Consider the following 19569-nt stretch of genomic DNA (forward strand, 5'->3'; position numbering starts at 1 on the left):
TAATAAAGAATTTTTTAAAGATCAATCTTATTTTTTTAATGAAAACATATTTTTTTAAATATGTCAATAAATTATCAATGATATTTATTGATATACATATATCAATAAATTTCCCAAAATTCAAATTAAAATTTTGAATATAAAATCATTTTTGTATAATAAAATTACTCATTACTATTCATTTTTATCATCCCTTAAATATTTTTTAAATAATTTTGTAAACAAGAGAAACTCCGCGAATATTCTATGACTTTATCTGTGGATTTGATATTCGTTAATGTATTCGTTAATGCAACGAATCATTTAATCATTATCTTTTTTTTACCATATCGGATACCTATAAAATATGTGCGTGTTTGTAATACAATTTCAAAGTTCAACAATTCGTCCTTGAAATTACATATCAGTTTTTCCCTATTTTGCATTTATTTAATCAAATTATGATAACTTAATTAACCAATTAGCAATTTTAAACAAAATTAAATAATGTTTAATTAAAAATAAATTAAATTGTAGAAGATGAAATATTTACATCAATTAATATTGAAAAAAATATATAGTTCTTATTTATTGGAAAAACAAAAATTTTTAATTCTTCTAAAAAATTATTTCTATATATTTTTAAAATTGTTACTTATATTTAATGCAAGACGATTTGCTATTAACACTCTATTATCAATGACACGCAAGAAGAAAAAAAAATGGAAAGGAAGAGCTTAGAAGGAAACGAAGCATAGATAACTAAGTATACACTCCGTATATATATATATTTTTCGTTTGACGATGTTAAGTTCAGTTCGAATCACGAAGCTCTTAAGATCAGAAGATATTTGTGGTGAAAATGTAATTTGATATAAACTTTGTTCTAGTGCTCATTTTCGAAAGTTTCGTTCTATACGAATTTATATATTTTATCATGAAGTGTGAAAAAAATTATTATTATTATTGTTAATTATTCAATTTTTTTTTCTTTTGTTATCTATTATTTCTTATTATAATTCGTTAATTCGTTAATATTTTACTTTTTATTTTCATTACACTTTTTTTCGTATCTATCTAAAATTTTTTTTTTCATATTTGAATAATAATAGCTATTATTTTTCATCTCTATTCTTTTATCACTCGCAATATCTATCTATCTATCAATCAATCAATTTATCTATACATTTTGATTCGATATTGATATAAAATTATGATATTTGTTTTTTAAATAGAATGCATTTTCGTCTATCAATTTTCCTATTTATTTGTTATGATTATTCTCCATTATTATTGTTTTTATTGACATAGAAATTTCAAATCCCGAACAAAATTAATTCTTTCCTCAAACAAAAATTGTTTTTTTTATAGATTTGTTCAAAATGACACTTTTAACGCCATATTGGAGTTTGGATATTTTAATCGTTTCTTCTTCCTTGATGATAACCGCTTATTTGTTTATGACTTGGAAACTCAAGTATTGGTCGAGAAAAGGCGTTATGCAGATTACTCCTACGCCCTTCTTTGGCAACTTTAAAAACTGCATATTGTTAAAGACATCAATTTCAGAATTTATACAGGACTTATACGAAAAAAGCGAAGGATTGCCTTTCATGGGTTTTTATATTTTCAACAAACCGTTCCTTTTAGTTCGTGATCTTGAACTCGTGAAACATATCTTGGTGAAAGATTTTAATACATTTGCGAATAAGCACGCGTCAGCGGATAGTAAGAATGATCGTATTGGATATTCAAATCTGTTCATAATGAAGAATCCCGCATGGAAATATCTTAGAACGAGTCTTACGCCGATCTTTACTTCGGGCAAGCTAAAAAAAATGTTCGAATTAATGTTGATAATCGGTAAAAATCTGGAGAAACATTTGGAATTATTGAATTTGGATGGTAAATCGCATTTATGATCATTGTACTATCGCAAAAATCTATCAATTATGATAGATTTTATAAATGATAGATAATTTTATAAATGTATTTTTCAGGGAATGGAAAAGAAATAGAATTAAAAGATCTTACTGCGAGTTTCACTACTGATTTGATCGCTACCACCGCGTTTGGATTAAATATGAATTCATTGAAGGACCCGAATACCGATTTCCGCGTATATGGCAGATGGATCTTCGATTACAATATTAAGCGTGCCTTAGATTTCTTTTTAATATTCTTCTTCCCTAACTTGACCAAATATTTGTCTATAAAATTTTTCGGAAAAGCGACCAACTCTCTACGAAATATTTTTTGGAGAGTGATCAACCAACGAATCGAATCGAATATAAAAAGAAACGATCTTATCGATTGCCTGATCGAATTGAAAGAGAAACACAAGAACGACGAAAATTTCGAAGGTTTCAGTATGTATTTTTAATATTTTATTCGTTATGTTATAAGAATGTGTGATAAGAAGAGGCTAAGAACGAGGAATTATGATTTCAGAATTCGACGGTGATGATTTAGTATCTCAAGCGGCTATCTTTTTCACCGGTGGATTCGAAACATCCTCCACTACCATATCTTTTACATTGTACGAATTGGCATTGAACCAAGACATACAAAAAACTCTCAGAGCTGAGATTCATGAAGCTCTAGCGCAAACCGATGGAAAAATTACGTACGATATGGTATGAATACTAATCAATAATCATTCAACTAGCATGTAATTAACATTCGATCTTTCAAGAAATTACAGAATACAATAAAAAAAAAAAAATTGAAAATCTCGATTATAAGATTGTATAATCTTAATTTTTCTAGATAATGGATCTACCGTATTTAGATATGGTAATATCGGAAACTCTTCGCAAATATCCACCTCTAGGATTCTTGGATCGAATCGCTCTTCAGGATTACAAAGTACCCAATTTTGATCTGACAATAGAGAAAGATACTCCTATCTTCATTCCTATGATAGGTTTTCACCACGATCCCAAGTACTTTCCAAATCCAGAAAAATACGATCCTCTCAGATTTTCCGAGAATGTTAAAAAGTCTAGGCCAAGTTTCGTATACATGCCCTTCGGCGAGGGACCTCACATTTGTATCGGTAAATATAATATTTTTTTTATTTACCTTTCGATACGTTTAATGTCGAAATTATATTATAATTTTATAATTACTCATAGTTTATTACTTTACTCTTTTAATATCCAAAATTTTAAAATTTCGATCCAATCGATAGTTTTGATCATTTTTTTAAGATTTATGCAAGAAATCTAGCAAATTCTTCATTACGTTATCAATTTGGAAAGTGAATTATATTTGAACTATGAACTATGTTCTATATTCTAGCCAGATATCTAAAAGACATTTATATATTTATCTAAAAAAACATTTAGATAATAAATATTTACAAAGTTATAAAATCGCGTATAAATATTATCGATATCAATTAACAACAACATTTTTTATTATACGATTATTTACGATGTTTAACTTTTTCAATCTTAGATCATATTACGGAAAATTGATAATTTTCTTTTTATGAGTGTTTTTTATAAATATTTAGCAAAATGATTAATCATCGTGTTAATCGATCGTGAAAATTAGATTTTCAGAATTTATTTATTTTGTTGGATTATTAAGTGATAACATAAATCGCGATAATTATTTCAGTTCTATGATATACGATAATCATTATTCAAATGCATATTTCAAAATGTTTATTTTATAATTATATCACATTAAAGATTAGCAAATAATTATATAACTTTTTGACATCAACAATGTATACGAGCTATTCAATTTTAAAAAATATAATATTTTTCTTATATATATTTGAATATTTTATATAATTGTTTTGGCATTTTTGTTTACTTTTATATCATATTTGCGAATGAATATTCAAGATACAAAATTGAATAATAAACTGGTATATTAAAAAAAAAAAAAAAAAAAGAAAAAAAAACGTAATAAATATCGATTTTATCATATCGTCTTATTCCTTTTTTTTTTATTTTAGGTATGCGATTAGGACTTTTACAATCAAAGCTTGGAATTATCGAAATATTGAAAGATTACGAAGTTTCACCATGCGAGAAAACAAAAATCCCGATGGTTCTGGATCCCAAAGGACTCACAACTACAGCATTAGGAGGATTATACCTAAATATTCGAAAGATCACGATCGCGGCTGGTTAAATTCTTACCAATTGTAGAATATATTTAACTTTTTACTTGCAATTATTGTAATATTTTTGATTAATTATTATTATTTTTTTAAATAATTTTTATTTTTCAATGAATTTTAAAAAAATAAGCGTAATATTAGTTTTAAAAATTGTAAAGATCGTCGATTATTCAAATAAAGATATTGAAACATGTGAAATGTTTAATTTACGTATCACTATTACGTATGGAGGGAGAAGAAAATATAATATGTACGCAAGGAACAGAGTTGTGTTTGTTTCACTTACGCGGTCACGTATATGCATTTATTTCATTCACTTATTCTCATTTACAAAAGAGACTAACCGGCCGATCGTGGCCCGTGCGCATGTAACCGCCGTTTATCTTACAATTAAATCTCTGTAATATATTAGTACGACACCTTAGAGTTAAATTGGAATGGCGGATACCGTGCGGTATCCCGGCACCAAGTTTGAGCGCGTTTGTTCGAAAATGACATTCGACATTTACCCACAAATTAACCATGACTGGTACGGTCGGCACTACGTATAGAGAGAAACATCGAATATTAGTTGCAGAATTGTTGATTCCACGTTATTCCGACTCGAGAATAGATAGAATCAATTGTTCCTGGTAAAATTCTATTTATATCTCTCTCTCGGTTTATAAGAAAAATTATATAATTACTTCTTTGCAATTCTTCTCTTAATTGTCGAGTATTTTATATCGATTCGATTTATATTTATTTTTCTAATTTAGATTAAATATTTTTTAATAATAATAATTCCAAGAGATGAACGAATCGTTATGTCATGGAATCTATCAATTATATTTATTCATACCGACCAAGCGCAGAATTGTGCGAATATATACGTTTTTTTTTTTTTTTTTTTTCCATTTGTTTATTGCAGACAAACAATACGATCGATCGTCATCGTCGAACAACGCACGAACATCGAGTGTACACGCCTCTGCAACGTGCTTGAATTTGTTCCACGATAGTTTTACACACATAATAACTATACAATTCATCGTTTGCAATATCTTGACTCGCCCGCGAGCTTAGCTGTTGTTTCACATTCTCCGTTTTATAATTCTTTCTCGCCAGGTAAATACACGTTATACATACATATATCTAGAATCGTTTTTTGTTCGTCACATCACTCATATATCTTGACCCGTTTTTCTTTTTCTTCTTCTTCTTCTTTTTTTCCTTCTTCTCCTTTTTTTTAATTTTTTTATTATAATTATCGCTGTTTTTCTCTTTGTGATAATTTTGCAAATCTACGTTCACTTGCGCACCGATTAAAATCTAACGTGGATTAGTGATGCGACGTTGAATAGAAAATGTTTCGATTCAAAAATGATTTTCGAAAATTTTGAATTTTAATTTGTTTTCCCAAGTTGAAAATAATACGATGGAACGCGGAAGTTTAATAATTTAAAAACATCATTTAAAAACGAAAAGAAAAATAAATTACATGTAAATTTAATAATTTCATCGTCATACTACGTAATACGCATAAAAGAAACACGATGTACACGATGTATCACGTGTAACACGATGAATCGAGACATTTCAGTCGCGTTAAAATCTTGACCGATCCTTATCTTAGAAATTGATAAAAGATAGCATCCGAGAGATCGTATCAACGTGGCATCGCTAATTTGTACTTTAAACTTTAAAAATTTCGAAACGTCGAACGTTCAGTTCGATCGATAGCTCGAATCTCTAAATTTTGGCCCCGTTTCTTCTCCTCTACCTCCTCTCTCGAAATCGGTGCAAACGCGCGTACACTTGAACCGTTCGACTCGTTCGACCGAATTCCCGCCAATTTCTCCCAATTTTCTTCTCAACGAACGAAGGATCGAGGCGAAATGATCCGGGCGCGATTCAATTCACAATGTTATCGCAAGGAACGTTGATTCCTTATACGCCAATTAACACTGCATTTCTCGCTGCGAGGATGGTGGGGAATGGAAACGAGGATTGCGCCAAGATTGCGGCTATTCTCCCGGCTTATCCCAGAAAATTACACGCTATGGCCTAGTTTCGTTCACAATTTCCGATCGCGACGCTCTACCATTCGTACCTTCTTTCTGATCAGCATCGCCAGAAGAAAACGTACGATCGATTACGATAATTGACGAGAATAATTGGGATACGAGGGATGCGCTACCTCGCCGCTCTACGATTAAACGATCAATCGGCGAGTGGGAATCATCATCCCGTCTGCTGACTGTGATTCATTGCATCATCGAGTTTCGTTCCATCTTCGCCTTCTCCTGCTCACGGCTCAACATATCTGATTAAAAAGATATTAAAATTCGGCTGACCGCGTTTCAATTCTCGAAAGTCATTCGCGTAACGCTTCGACGATTCAACGAGGAGGTATAATTCGATTGTCGACACGGGGTGGTCCGAGAGTTTTTCTTAGGAAAAATCCGATTATACCGATATGCGTACAATACGATTTATATATGTCTAGGAAGAGACAAATAAATATTGACAAAGGTCAGGCACAGATAGCGAGTGACAGAACGAAAAAAGCATTTGATTTCTTTTTTTTTTTTTTTTTATCAGTCGTTGATCATCAAACGAATCGGAATCGATCTAGATTCTCGGTGTAGATACGGATTTGCGGATTCGTTTGTTACCGGTTGTTCAAGATCAAATACTTTTTTTGCCTCGTGTCACTGAAAGTTCGATTAATAATTTACATTATAGCCTGCATGCAACGTTGAGCGATTCAACGTTGGCAACGAACACACTCGTCTCTCTCTCTCTCTATATATATATATATCCTGTCCCAGTATTTGCCTACGTGGACCACAACAAGCTATTTCGACGACGAAATGGAAGATTGATGATGGATCGACGATGGATTCGCGCGATTCTTGACCGCCGTGGGAAGAGATTTAACAATCGACAAAATTTTCGAATTTTCGAATCGATGGATCGTTGCGTTAATTATAAAAAATCAAATAATTTTTTCATCCAACGAATCTCTTCTCGCGGCTTCTCGTTACGGAAGAAGAATTCGAACGAGCATTACGCCGAATACAGAGGACGCCGATCGGGTGCATGTACAGGGTTTATATATCTTCCTGCTGTTTCTACGATCTACGTTGTAGAAAAATGTAGAAGGATGTTCTTCTTCGAAAAAATCAGTTCTTTTTTTTCTTTTTTTTTTTCTTTTTTTGGGGGAGGGGAGGGGAGGGGAGGGGGAGATGAAGACAATAACGTAAGACTAGACTTCAACAATACATGCGGTTCTTCATCGCCGTAGAGACACATTGCTGGTGGAGTATAAAAATATAAACATCTAAAAATGAAGAAGCGAGACGTCGTTTAGACGCGAAAAAATAATTTTTGCGTCGAGCGTGAAAACGCGTGCATCACGAGGGTTTTTCTTTTTTTTCTATGTTGTATCGTTTATCCATTTAGATGATTTTATCTCTTTTATTTCGCTCTTTTTATCCTCGTTCTAAACGCGTTCGAAAATAGACCAAGAGTGTATTTTTTGTCGATCCATTATATAAATTTAGCTATCAGATGAGGTAACGTGATCGCTATAAGAAATAAATATGTTCGTTGACTACCGATAAAAGATTTAAAATAATCGTTAGATCAAAAGATTCCACCGATTTTACAACAATTTTTCCGTGAGATTATACGTGTTTATATAATAAATTTTTTTAAATCATAGGAAGACATTTTTTTTTTCAACGAGGAAACAACATTTATTTGACATTCATCTAAATTTTTGACAGATCAACAAAATCGTTTTTTTTCGTACGAATGATTGCCTCGAAATAATTGGAACCGATTGATTTCGTCTCTTTCCCCGCGACGTTCGAGATAAACACGAAATTATTTCCTTTTTCCTTTCTCTCTCTCTCTCTCTCTCTCTCTCTCTTTCTGCTTTCTTTTCTTCTGTTCCTTTTTATTTTTTCTTTCCCGCGACAGAGGAAATTTTTCAAACAGGCGATAAATTTTTAATTCTAATTCAACGCGACACATCCGTCTTGAATCTTTTCATTTTACTATCCGTATCTATACTTTGTTGAATTCTTTTTCTGTTACAGTAGATCTGCTTTTTCGTACGAGAGAGAGATTCTTTTCTTTATGTATTTTTTATAATATATATACGTTATGTTCTCGTCTCGATGGGAATCGCATATCTTTCTTTTCACGTCTTTGTATACATATTGCGTTTTGCATATATTTTATGTATATATATATATATATAATAACGAACAACATTAATGATTACTCATTAGGCTATTCTTTTTTTTTAATTGGACAATAAATAAAATAGTTTATATAGCGCGCCTTTTTCTTCTTCTTCTCCTTCTTCCTCTTTCAGGCCGTCCATTTTTGTTTCTTCCTCGCTTCGATTCTTTTTCTATTTTTTTCAATATCATTTTTTGTTTCAATCTCTATGCCAGTTCGAACCGCTCGATCTCGACAAATTATTATATTTCATCGTACGCGATATTTTCTTTTCTACCTTTCTCTCCCTCTCTTTCACTCCTATTCACAGTCTCTCCTCTCGCTCTCTCCCGCTCTTTCATTCAACTCTGCTCTCGGAACGGAGATCGATAATTAGGAGCAATATACATATATTTGGTATTGGCCAGCTGTTCGACAGTTTGGCTTCGATACGAACGAATTAATTACACTCACACATTCTCTGGCTACATTTGGAAACAGCTAATCGACTTACTATACGCAGACGTACTATAAGACGTACTATTTTTTCCCCTTTTTTAAATCGCGCTTCGATCCTCGCACAACGTTCGAGAACCTATCCATCTTCCTTTCTCTCCAACCTCCGCGTTCCCCGATAATCATCCCGAATCATCCGCGACGCGACGCGACGGGATACAGTCAGATCGTTTGTGCGAATGTTCCTCTTTGCCTCCACGATCCGATCCGGCGTTTGCCCGATTATCCGATCGCTCGAGTTCCACGCGAAAAATTGCCTCCACTCTTGCTATAGGCGTGTGCCACACCGAGACGCGTTTCAATTTGAAAACGCAGAACGGGGATCCAGATCGGACGGAAGATGGCCGCGCGGAGGAGATTTTTCTAATCGTTGGCCGAGAATCGATGGAGAGAAAAAAGATTGGTCGGATATCTCCGTTTGCTCTCGATAAATGAGTCCGAGATCGAGTCGAGATAATGATCGAGTTCGTTCGGCCAACGAGGGAGAGACGCGGACGATCGACTCCGGATCGATCGGGTCGAGTCGATCATCGAGGCGAACGCTTCGACACGGCCCCTTCCGTATTTCCAGCGTGCTCGTTGCGTCCTGCGTCTCCTCCCCCACACATCTTCTTCTCAATTTCAGCGACTCGTCAACGATCTTTGGCTCCGTCTCCTCCCGATCGTGATTCGGGATGGAGACTTGGCTCGTTCCCTCGAGCCCAGGAATAAACGGCGAACGGAACGCGTGTTAACCGCTACAGCAGAAGATATTCTCGGCCAGCCACCTGTGCAAGCCCGACAATTGTTTCTCGGAAGAGTCCTCGACCAGTCGTAGACCGTATCACTTGATCTCCTCTCGACTCGGCGAGCGCGGGGGATGGGAGGACGAGAACGGCGGCGGTTCCGAGGCCACCTGCTGCCTCTTGGGCCGAAAGCTCGCCGTCAACGAGGAGATCCACCCGCTCGGGGATTGTGAGCTTTGGTCGTGCAACGAGTCGCTGTTGCTGTTGCTCCTCGTGCTGTCCATGCTCATCCCGGACTTGAACCGCGACAACAAGCCGGGAGAAGATTTTTTCGACGCGGCGGTCGGCGAGGAGCACGCGGCCTTCTTCCGGGATTTCAAAGAATCCTTGTACAGCATCGAGTCCAAGCTACCCGCGTGGGGACGTTCCTCGCTCGCTTTCTTCGGCTCCAACGAGCCGAGCATCGCGCTCTCAGCCTGCTTCGCCATCTTCGATATATCCTCCATACTCGCCGAGCTCCTCCTGATCTCCACCTTGCTCTCCACGTCCTCGCGTTCCTCCACGACCTCCCTCGACCCGTACTCGACCCCCTTCACGATTATCTCCGGCTGGTGGTGGTGGTGGTGGAGGTGGTGATGGTGGTGGTGGCGATGGTGGTGACGATTGTGGTGTTGCTGCTTCTTCGTGCGCACGTCGATCTCCGCGAACTCCATGTCCAAACTCTTCTGATCCTTGACCGTTTTCAGGCTGTGCGACTTGCCCTCCGGGTTCGAGGAATTCCGCCGGTGTTTCGACAAAGACGTGTCGGAAACGGCGGCGGGCAAAGCCTCCAACGAGGCGGACGATCGCTTCTCCTTGGCGAACACCGTCCTCCAACTCTTGTTCTTGCAGTCGGCCGACTTTCTCACTTTCGGCAACGTCATGGCCCGTTTCTCCATCGGGGACAGCTCCACCACCGTCGCGACACCACCTTTGCCCTCTTTCGACGAGCTCTTGGCCAGATTGCACCGCTTGCAAACCGCGACGGAGTTGTTGCACTGGCTGGACCGGGACGAGGTCGTCGCGGCCGACGGGGTCGCGGTTATCGAGTTGCTCTTGTTCAACGTTTTGTTCGCGGTCGCGGCGTGTTTAGTCGGCTTGGGCGTGGGCGGATCCTTCGAGTCGAAGCTGATGCTCAACCGATCCGTGAAGTTTCTCAATCTCGAGAAGATGGATTTGTGATTGTTGGAACCGGTTTTGTCCTCGCAGCAGCACCGCGACCCGACCACCGACTTCCTCCGAACCTCTCTCGAGCCATCCCCGCACCTCGCCCTCTCCTCGCCGCCTTCCCCCACCGAGCTGCCCGCCCTCCTCGAGCTGTTCCTCCCTTCCTCCACCTCCACCACCACGTTGCCGTTACCCTCCACCATCGCCGGCGCCCTTCGCTCCCCCGATCTCGCGTCCAACTCCCGGACGCCCTCGTCCGCCCTCTCCAACTCCTCCAAGATCCTCGTTTCCTCCGCGGACCAACCGCTCGCAGGCGAGCTCAGATCGCTGCCGAGGCTCTCCCCCTTACCGCCTCGTTTTCTTTCGCTTCGCTCGTGCTCCCTCACAGCCCTGGCCAGGTCGTGATTATGATAATCCAGTGACGATTTCTCACGGCTACCCTTCCGGCTACCCGGGTAGCTTTTCCTACCTGTTCCAGCCCCGGACAGCGTCCCCTCCGTCGAGATCTTGAACTTCAACGTTTTCTCGCTCACCTCCACCTCGGTCGCCGTTTCCGGATCCGAGCTCTCCACGTTCTCCGCGTCCTCCCCCTCCAAGTTCTCCGTCACGTCCTCGTCGGTGGAACGCGACCGCGAGCGGACCGTCCCCGCCGACCGTTTCGACCGCATGCTGTGCGACGAGCTCGACTTCGCCACGCTCGATGCCCCGCCGCCCCCGACGCCGCCTCCCCCGCCGCCGCCGCCCGCCGCGCTCGCCGACGTCGATTCCCCGACATCGGCCACGCTCTTCCGGTGATGCCGCTCGTCCTTGGCCGCCTCGTTCAATCTGCGATAATACTCCAACGCCTCCCTCACCGGCTGCACTATCAGGCCCTGCAAATCAATATCCCTCGTTTTCCAAACGTGCCTGTACGCCGCTCGAGGAAAGGCCGCGGCGAGCGAAACGATACCTGCAGTTCCGGGAACAGTTCCCCCAGGGCCTCGAAAAGAGGGAGCAAGACGAGACCGATGAAGCTGACTTGGGACGAGGGTTTGGTCACTTTGTCGCGATCCATGAACGGCGTAACCGGTAATCCTTCCAGCTTCTCGGCGTCGCTCTGCTTGAAGAATTCCTGGAGCAGCCTGTCCAGCCACGGCTCCGCGACTTCCATAGGCCGGGCCTCGTTGCTGATGTCCGCCACTTTGATGAGAATCATCGATAACTGGAAACACAAGCGCTGGACGTAGACGTTCGACGACGAGGATTCGCCCATTTCTAAAACGCCCTCCCCCCTTTTCGTAAGCGTTAACTTACAAGATTGATATGAGCCTTGCTCGAATAATCGAATTCCGGGATAATGTCGGTGAATTGGCCGAGAATCTCGTTGTGTCTGGCCATGTCCGTGGCAAGAATACATCTGATGATCCCTTCGCGTACCACCCGATACGTCGGGTTGTCCAACGACGCCAATATGTTGCACTCCGGGGCTTCGAGGACGCGAAACGCAACGGAGCAATGATGATTCTCCAGTGGCGAAATATCGTTGTAACGGAGCGCCAACTCGGTACGGGCGTTTATCTGATAAATGTTGTTGTATCCTGGATGATCCAAGTCGTGGCAGATGCAGGAGACGATCAATATAAAAACCTCCAGATCACCGATTCGTGACGGCAGATCCACCGCCCAAGATATCGCGTACATCTGGAATAGAGAATATCCTTAATATCATGATATCCCCTTACCCGATCGTTTCTCTACTTTTTCCGTACGCCAGATTTTGTTCTCTCGCTTCCTCGTCAATTTCGTTTCTTCCGCGAAACAGTTCCTCAAATCAATGTTTTTATACCCATTAGATGGATAAATAATTCGTACGCATCGCGTTTTAACGTTTGACAGGAATATACATATACAAATATATATACTTGCCATTTGCGCCACGCAGAAACAATGCCTGAAGTTATGAAACGGCACTTCGTTATAGTTGTTGTAAACTTCATAGAGGAAGTTCCTCAGGATTGGTAAAGGAATGTTAAACTTTTGAGGTAGGTCCAGCTCGACGAACATGGTTTGCAGCATAAGGAGAAGTTCTTCGTCTTCCCATTGCCGGGCATCGAAAGCCGGCGAGCGTAGCCACTCCCGAACGCTCGACGATATCGATACGTCGCTACAAACACACAATCACAGATATTAATTCCCTTGAGTTTCGAAACTGCAAACTCACTCAAACACCTTGCCTCGATAATTTATTTCTATCTCGTCCAACTAAATCGATCGTCATTATTCTACGACAAACTTCGATAATTGCCGGTGTCCAATTTAACTAGTTGACGAACAAACGTTTCAAACGTTAGTGGCGGTCGTGAAATATCACGTATCGAATAATTTCACGCGTACGATACGATCTGATATCGCAAAGATACCAAGTTTGCTTCGAGATCGTGACCATTCTGTTTCGTTGTTCCGATGAAATTAGTCAAATTAATATGTCATTTTGCCGTAGAGCGCCGGTCGACCGGCTATTTAGTACTTTGCCCAATAATGGGTTATCCGCTTATTGAACTAAATCAACATGGAGCCCGGACCTACACGACTACGGATCGGAATTACATTAGGGACGTATCGATTTGTCGACGCGCCCTATAACGTACGTGTCCGATCACGATTAATACGTTACAATACGGGTACACGCGTTCAAAAATCGACGAAATATCGAGTTAAACGTTTTTTTCGAAGGCTTTCGCGGTAGCTGACGTACGCTTCTTTCTTTCTTTCTTTCTTTTTTTTTATGGAGAAAGAGAAAGAGAAAGAACCGTTGTATGAATCAGGGAAAAGAGCAACCGCGTTACGGGCGGAAAAATTTCTCGATCTCGATTTATCTATTCATCTATTCGATAGTATATAGTACAATATCTATCTTTAAAAACGAGAGTGTCGTTCGTCTTAAAAGATTTACCTGTTGGAAATCAATTTCCATTAGCCGAGACCATTCCATTCAAGATTTCACGAATTCAAATCGCATCTCTAAATACGATTAGCCCCCGTTTTACGTGGGAGTCGATGTGTCGAGATCGAGGCATGATCAAGGAGATTAAGCAGAAGCGTGTGTAGCCAAGACCGCTAATTGGCAATCCGCATTTAGCTCGCGCATCAAATCACGGTACGCGATAATGTTCGCTTTGTGACGCTCCCTATTATAACCCGCCAATACCAGGTTATTATAGAGATAACGGTAGCTTAATGGCATTTCGCGGTAACGTTACGGAGCTTGCTACCATCGCGACCGTTCCAACCATTCGTTCCAATCGCGAGTCGCGAAGAATTCAATCCTCGAATTTCCCGTGTTTCGTTTCATCGGAGGACCATTCCTTGTCCGCAATTTCGGTCCAATATTTTTTCTATCACGCCTCTTAAACGGAACCCAAGTAGTTTTCCTTTCAAAACATGAGTTGCATTACTCGAGTTCCGTTTCCACCAAACGATATTGAAATTTTCATTCCGTTTACTGCGGAAAAAAATCGGCTGAGATAAAATAGAACGAATTATATCTTCGATTCGATTAATCGAATGAACATCGATTGAGGAAAAAGAAAAGCGAACATTATCGAATGTTATTGGTAATTTTAATAACTCGAACTCGAACCGAACTTTCGAAACGATATATTTTCGTGCGATATTTCCGCGAACAGCGATTCGCTACTTTTGCATTACGCCTCGGTCCATGTGTATTTGTTCGTTTAACGTTTCGTACACGTTTGCTCCGGTTTATTTGCCCTGTTTCCGCGCGAAAATCGATTCTAGTTTGTTTTTTGCGAGCATTTTTTTCCCCCTCCGCGGAAAAAGGAAACATTGGCGAAATAATAATCGAATATATGTTCGTATTACGCGTAATAAAATTTCTCCCGCGGAAAATATTCGTGACGATTATTTCGATGCTCGAAAGAAAGAAGCGAAATTAAATAAGGCGAGAGAGAGAGAAAGAGAGAGAGAGGAAAAAAAGTTGAATCGAAAGGCGAATAAATTCGAAACGAGTGAGAGAAATCTCGCGTTCCGTACGCGAAACGTTCGTTAACGGGATGCGCGTGATTTATGAATGAAAATTAAAAGTAAATAAAACGCGTATAAAACACGTCCATGCATATTTATGGGTGTTTCGACGATGTTGCGAATATCGAATAAATTTGATCTTTTCGATCGTTATTATGGGATTGTGTAATCGTTATTTACGAACGTGTTATAATATCGGCGCGAATCCGACTGTATTCGACAATTAAAAAAAAAAAAAATCACTTCCCCTCGAATGAAATTGATCGAGAATCGTTCAAACGAGCAAATATTTTCGTTCGAAAATCAGGAATAAAAACAGGATTCGGAGAATCTGGTTTTGTTTGAAACGCGAATCCCCGGCGGGCGAAGCCTTTAAGATCCGCCTCGAAATTCAATTTGCTCCCGTAATTCGGCGTAATCTTGACGAAAATCTCACGGGCCGTGAACTTAATCGCTCATGAAACGATCTCGAACGTGTTGCTCGTGCTGCACCGCGAGATCTTCGCAATGCGAATACATAAAGAACGGGACAATGGAACGACGCATTTCAATGAAACGTGCCTTCGTGTCACGATACGAACGATCGTGATTCGTGGCGAGCAATTTTAATTCGCTTCCATATAAAATGTCAAATTACTGTTGAAGAAAAAAAGAAAAACGTTTTTTAACTTTAAAAAGCTTAGACAAATTTTCTGACGAATCAACAATGAAAAAGTTGGATAGTTTTAACACGTGCGATATTATTATACTTTTACCATATATTATATGTTTATTAATGAAATGAATATTATTAAAAATAGTGTTTATTAAAAATAGAGAAAGAAAGAGAGAGAGAAGTGGAATGAAACGATCGAGAAACGTTTCGTGAAAATAATTATACAAAGTTAAGAATTTGAGTCAATCTTTTTCGTTATTGTTCCAATTTACAAACAGTTTTTCATAAATTTATCTCGTCGTTAAAGAGAAAGAGAAAAGAACGAAAGTAAAGTGCAGAGTGTAATGAATCGAGATTAACACGCTTCTTTGAAATTATTTTTCCATACGATCTATGTTATACATGAACGCGTGAACTTTAAAAATGGATTCATTGAATTTCCAATTTGCAAAAAAATGTTTTCTCCATTAAGAGAGAGCGAGAAAGAGAGAAAGGAACTGGCACTATCGAATCTCCGACATCCGGAAAAATTCCAATTTAAACCATCAAAATTCTTCCAACTTGAAATGGAAATGAATCGGCAATGGAACGCGTTACAATCGCATCGAAATTCGATCTTTCGGCTGGATAATCTTCTTCTGAAAGCCTGAAGCTCGCTATTCACGCGAAAAGATACTAACATCGGTGTAAACACACGAACGAGTCGATCGAATGGTCGTGGAACAGAAGGCACATGGATGATCCGATAGATCGGCACGTCTAGATCGTCTAGATCGATGTCGGCCAGTCGATGAATGCGAAATGCGATGAATATGTTTTCAAGGGATCTCGACTGCGTTTAATCGTCCAGATATTCTCTATTTTATTAAAGAATCTTTGAATTCTTCTTTTCCTCCTCGTTCAACCAAAAATCTGTCTTATTTTTAATTATTAAAAATAGAAATTTCCCGTTAGAATTATTTTAAACATTATTTTCGTATTTAATACAAAAGTTGCAAGAATTTCCATTTCGCTTTGCTTTTGGAAAGATTTATCGATCTGGGCTAATGGACTCTTAAATCCGTATAAATATTTGTTCGAAAACTATTTGTAACCGAGATCATCTTTCTGGAAAAAATATTCCATGACGAAAATTGCGTCAAATTTTATAACGAATTAATATTTATTCCTAAGAAAATTCAAAGAAAATTAATTTCTCACGTTTCCATTCTACGTTTCGTTCACAATTAAATATGAATATTCGTTCTCTTTGTTGTACGATGATGACCGGTTAGATCAAAGGCATGCCTACTCTTGTTAACATAATCAAATTTTTCAATTGTTTAAACGGCCGAACAACTCTCTGTGAGAATTTTTAATATTCCGAAAGAGAACAACATTTTTGAATTTTCCAACAAATACACAAATTTCTTTTTCGTTTCATTCTCCATTTATTTTTGTCGCTCCAATGAACGAAACAAGATTTTCTTTAAACATTTTTCATTCACTTCGCGACACATAAATTATGCAATAATCCTTCCTCGTACCGTCACGTTGAAAATTCGTCTCGAATATTTTTATATTTTGCGCTCGCTTTTCCCTTCTCTTCGTCTCCATCGATTTCTCTCTTCGTCACACTCATCGCAACTCGATAAAAATTACAAACGATCTGGCGAAAATATTACGTAATTCCATCTTCCCGCTTCTTTCATCCGCCCATGATTCAGGGAACGTAACGATTCAAAGGAACGAGAACTTCCTCTTCCACCTTCTTTTTTCGTTGTTTCGTTTCATCTTTTTCTTTTTTTTTTTTTTTCCATTCGCCATCCGTTCAAAATTCCACCGCCGTTCTTCTCCTCTCCCTTTGCCTCCAAGAAAAAGCAATATCCTGCCGATCAACTCGATAAAGTCTCGCGGGTAAATGAATGAATAATCTCGCGACAACGTATCCCTTTTGCCCCTCGTGAACTTGTTAAATAAAATTCTCGATCGACGAAGAGGGCGATCGCTTGATTTATTATTAAACTTCGTGCTAAGAAGGTTTGCGTGTGCCAAGCGTTCAAATAGAAACGGCTGATTTATAATCTTCTCGAATATAGCTGTTCCTACTATTAACCGTATACGAACCAAGTTATGAGGCGATTCTACTTTTCTTTCTTTCTTTCTTTCTTTCTTTCTTTATCGACTAGGTTTGATTTAGCGCCATAGGCGTGCGAGTTTTACGATTCAGTTCACTTTAAAGGATTAAACGGGTTTTTCGTAATTGTACACAGAATCGGTAACGTCGCTCTCTCGCCACAATTTTTTTACCATTTGCCATGTATAAACAATATTGTAGCTTTATCGGAAAAAGCATACAATACATTTTTAAAACGAAAATCATTTCTAGCCAAATGGAAAACGTGTCGATCTCTTTGAACGATTTTTTTCCTCGATTCCGATAACGCCGAACGAAATTTTCGTCGGTCAAATGGTTTATAATCAAGTATTCGTTGTATATTTTGTATTTGTCGTCATTGTTCCGTACACCGTTTGGTTTATGTTCAACACAAAGGAGATATTCTCAAAATATAATATCAAGCGACGTCGAAACAAATATTCCAGATTTGAAAAAGATGTATTCAATACAGATATGAAACGCGTTGCATTATCGATGCATATCTATATAGTTGTTGATTTTTTGTTACAATTATTGCAGTGGAAAATATCTCTCTTTGTTAAAATTTTTGAAAAAATAATGATTCCTCTTAAAATTGATATATCGAAAATTTTCATCGTTCAACTTTAATGATCATTCTTTATTTTTTGGCTGACGATAAATATATCGAGGAGGAAAATGAAAAAATAAAAATAAATGAAAAAAAATTTTAACACTTCGAACGAGAAATATTAGTTATTCTTTGGAAAAATATACCGTCACGCGTTCGTTATTGTCGTAATGTTCAATGGAATATTGTTTCTAGCACGTATATCGACTGGATACTTGCACGTTTCCCTATTGATTGACTTATACTACTGCAGAATACAAACTCCATCTAAAGATTCTTCGATGATACAAATTAACTTTTGCTAATATGAAAAATTTATTTATCGGTATCTTCATTAACTGGTTAATAAAATTATTAAAACATGTAAAATAAAATCAGATATACAACTTTGTTTGATATCTTTCGTAATTAAATTTCTATATCTTTCAAATTTATCGTTTCGTATTAAATTTAATTACTTTGCGATAAATGATATATTCTGCTTTTTTACAAACAATTATACAGATAACGATTATAATAAATTCTATTTCATTTACTTTTATCGAAACATGTAAGTAGACGAACCTTTTGAAAATTTAATGATAAATTCATTAAACAAATTTAAAAAAAAATATGTATATATATGATTTAAAAAAACTAATTTTTTTTATAAAAATTCATATAAATCATTTAATATTCATTTCTTGCTTCATTCCTTTTTATTTTATCACACGTTCCAATTTTAAGAATTTTTATTTTATAATTAATCATTTTTTTTTTTCGAATTATATCTCAATTGTGGACGAAATACATTTTGTCGATAAGTTAGAGATCGATTAAAAAGTTTCCGCGGTCAGCGCCATCTCGCGTTTGGATCACCGAAGCTTCGACTCGTTACTAGCATAGCAGAATACGCAAGGAGGTATGCGGAGTCATAGACAAGGAAAGCACTATTGCGCGAGAAGGATAGACAGCATTCCCCACCATTACGGAAACGATACATGGAATATTAATTAATTATTCGTTTTTTACATAAAATTTCTATACTTTTAAGATCGCATCTTGAAGCTAGAACTCCAGACAACTTTCTGGTAGCAAATTTAATATAAAATTTCTTGTCATTAATTAATTATTAACAATTAATGCATTATAATACGTCATACGTTCTAATACATCGAAGACGCCATATTGAATATTCATTAATCACGCGTTTTCTACGCAAAATTTTTGTATTTTTAAGATCGCATTTTAAAACTAATACTTCACACGAGTTTCTCCTATCAATTCTAATGTAAAATTCTTTGCCATTAATTAATTATTAACGATTAATGCGTTGTACGTTCTAATTAATCGAATATTAAATAAATCATTATATCCAAAATT

General features: G+C 37.9%; 2 protein-coding genes across 9 annotated transcripts in view; one reads left to right on the forward strand and one right to left on the reverse strand.

Moving 5' to 3' along the window:
* Nucleotides 1–684: 684 nt before the first annotated feature.
* On the forward strand, nt 685–4318 carry LOC108003715 (cytochrome P450 6k1). 3 transcript variants are annotated; one of them, XM_017066161.3, is made up of 6 exons: nt 685–843; nt 1351–1884; nt 1980–2348; nt 2431–2615; nt 2749–3037; nt 3953–4318. In XM_017066161.3, exons 2-6 carry the CDS (start codon nt 1362–1364, stop codon nt 4129–4131), a joined length of 1545 nt encoding a protein of 514 aa, XP_016921650.2. In that variant the 5' UTR covers nt 685–843; nt 1351–1361; the 3' UTR covers nt 4132–4318. The 3 variants fall into 3 exon arrangements, with proteins under 3 accessions (XP_016921650.2, XP_061938786.1, XP_061938785.1); XM_062082802.1 differs by lacking the exon at nt 685–843 and adding an exon at nt 902–923; XM_062082801.1 differs by lacking the exon at nt 685–843 and adding an exon at nt 904–947.
* A 3234-nt stretch (nt 4319–7552) lies between these two features.
* Nucleotides 7553–19569, reverse strand: part of LOC108003707 (uncharacterized) — a 95214-nt gene continuing 83197 nt past the window's right edge. For all 6 annotated transcript variants that reach the window (XM_062082800.1, XM_062082799.1, XM_062082795.1 and 3 more), the window contains 4 exons: nt 12688–12925; nt 12076–12462; nt 11732–11983; nt 7553–11654 (listed from right to left, as the gene is read on the reverse strand). In XM_062082800.1, coding sequence (XP_061938784.1) covers nt 9675–11654; nt 11732–11983; nt 12076–12462; nt 12688–12925 — 2857 coding nt within the window. In that variant the 3' untranslated portion in view covers nt 7553–9674. The remainder of the gene's footprint in view (nt 11655–11731; nt 11984–12075; nt 12463–12687; nt 12926–19569) is intronic.

The sequence above is a fragment of the Apis cerana genome, linkage group LG12 (assembly GCF_029169275.1).
Source record: "Apis cerana isolate GH-2021 linkage group LG12, AcerK_1.0, whole genome shotgun sequence".
In the NCBI taxonomy this organism is placed as follows: Eukaryota; Metazoa; Arthropoda; class Insecta; order Hymenoptera; family Apidae; genus Apis; species Apis cerana.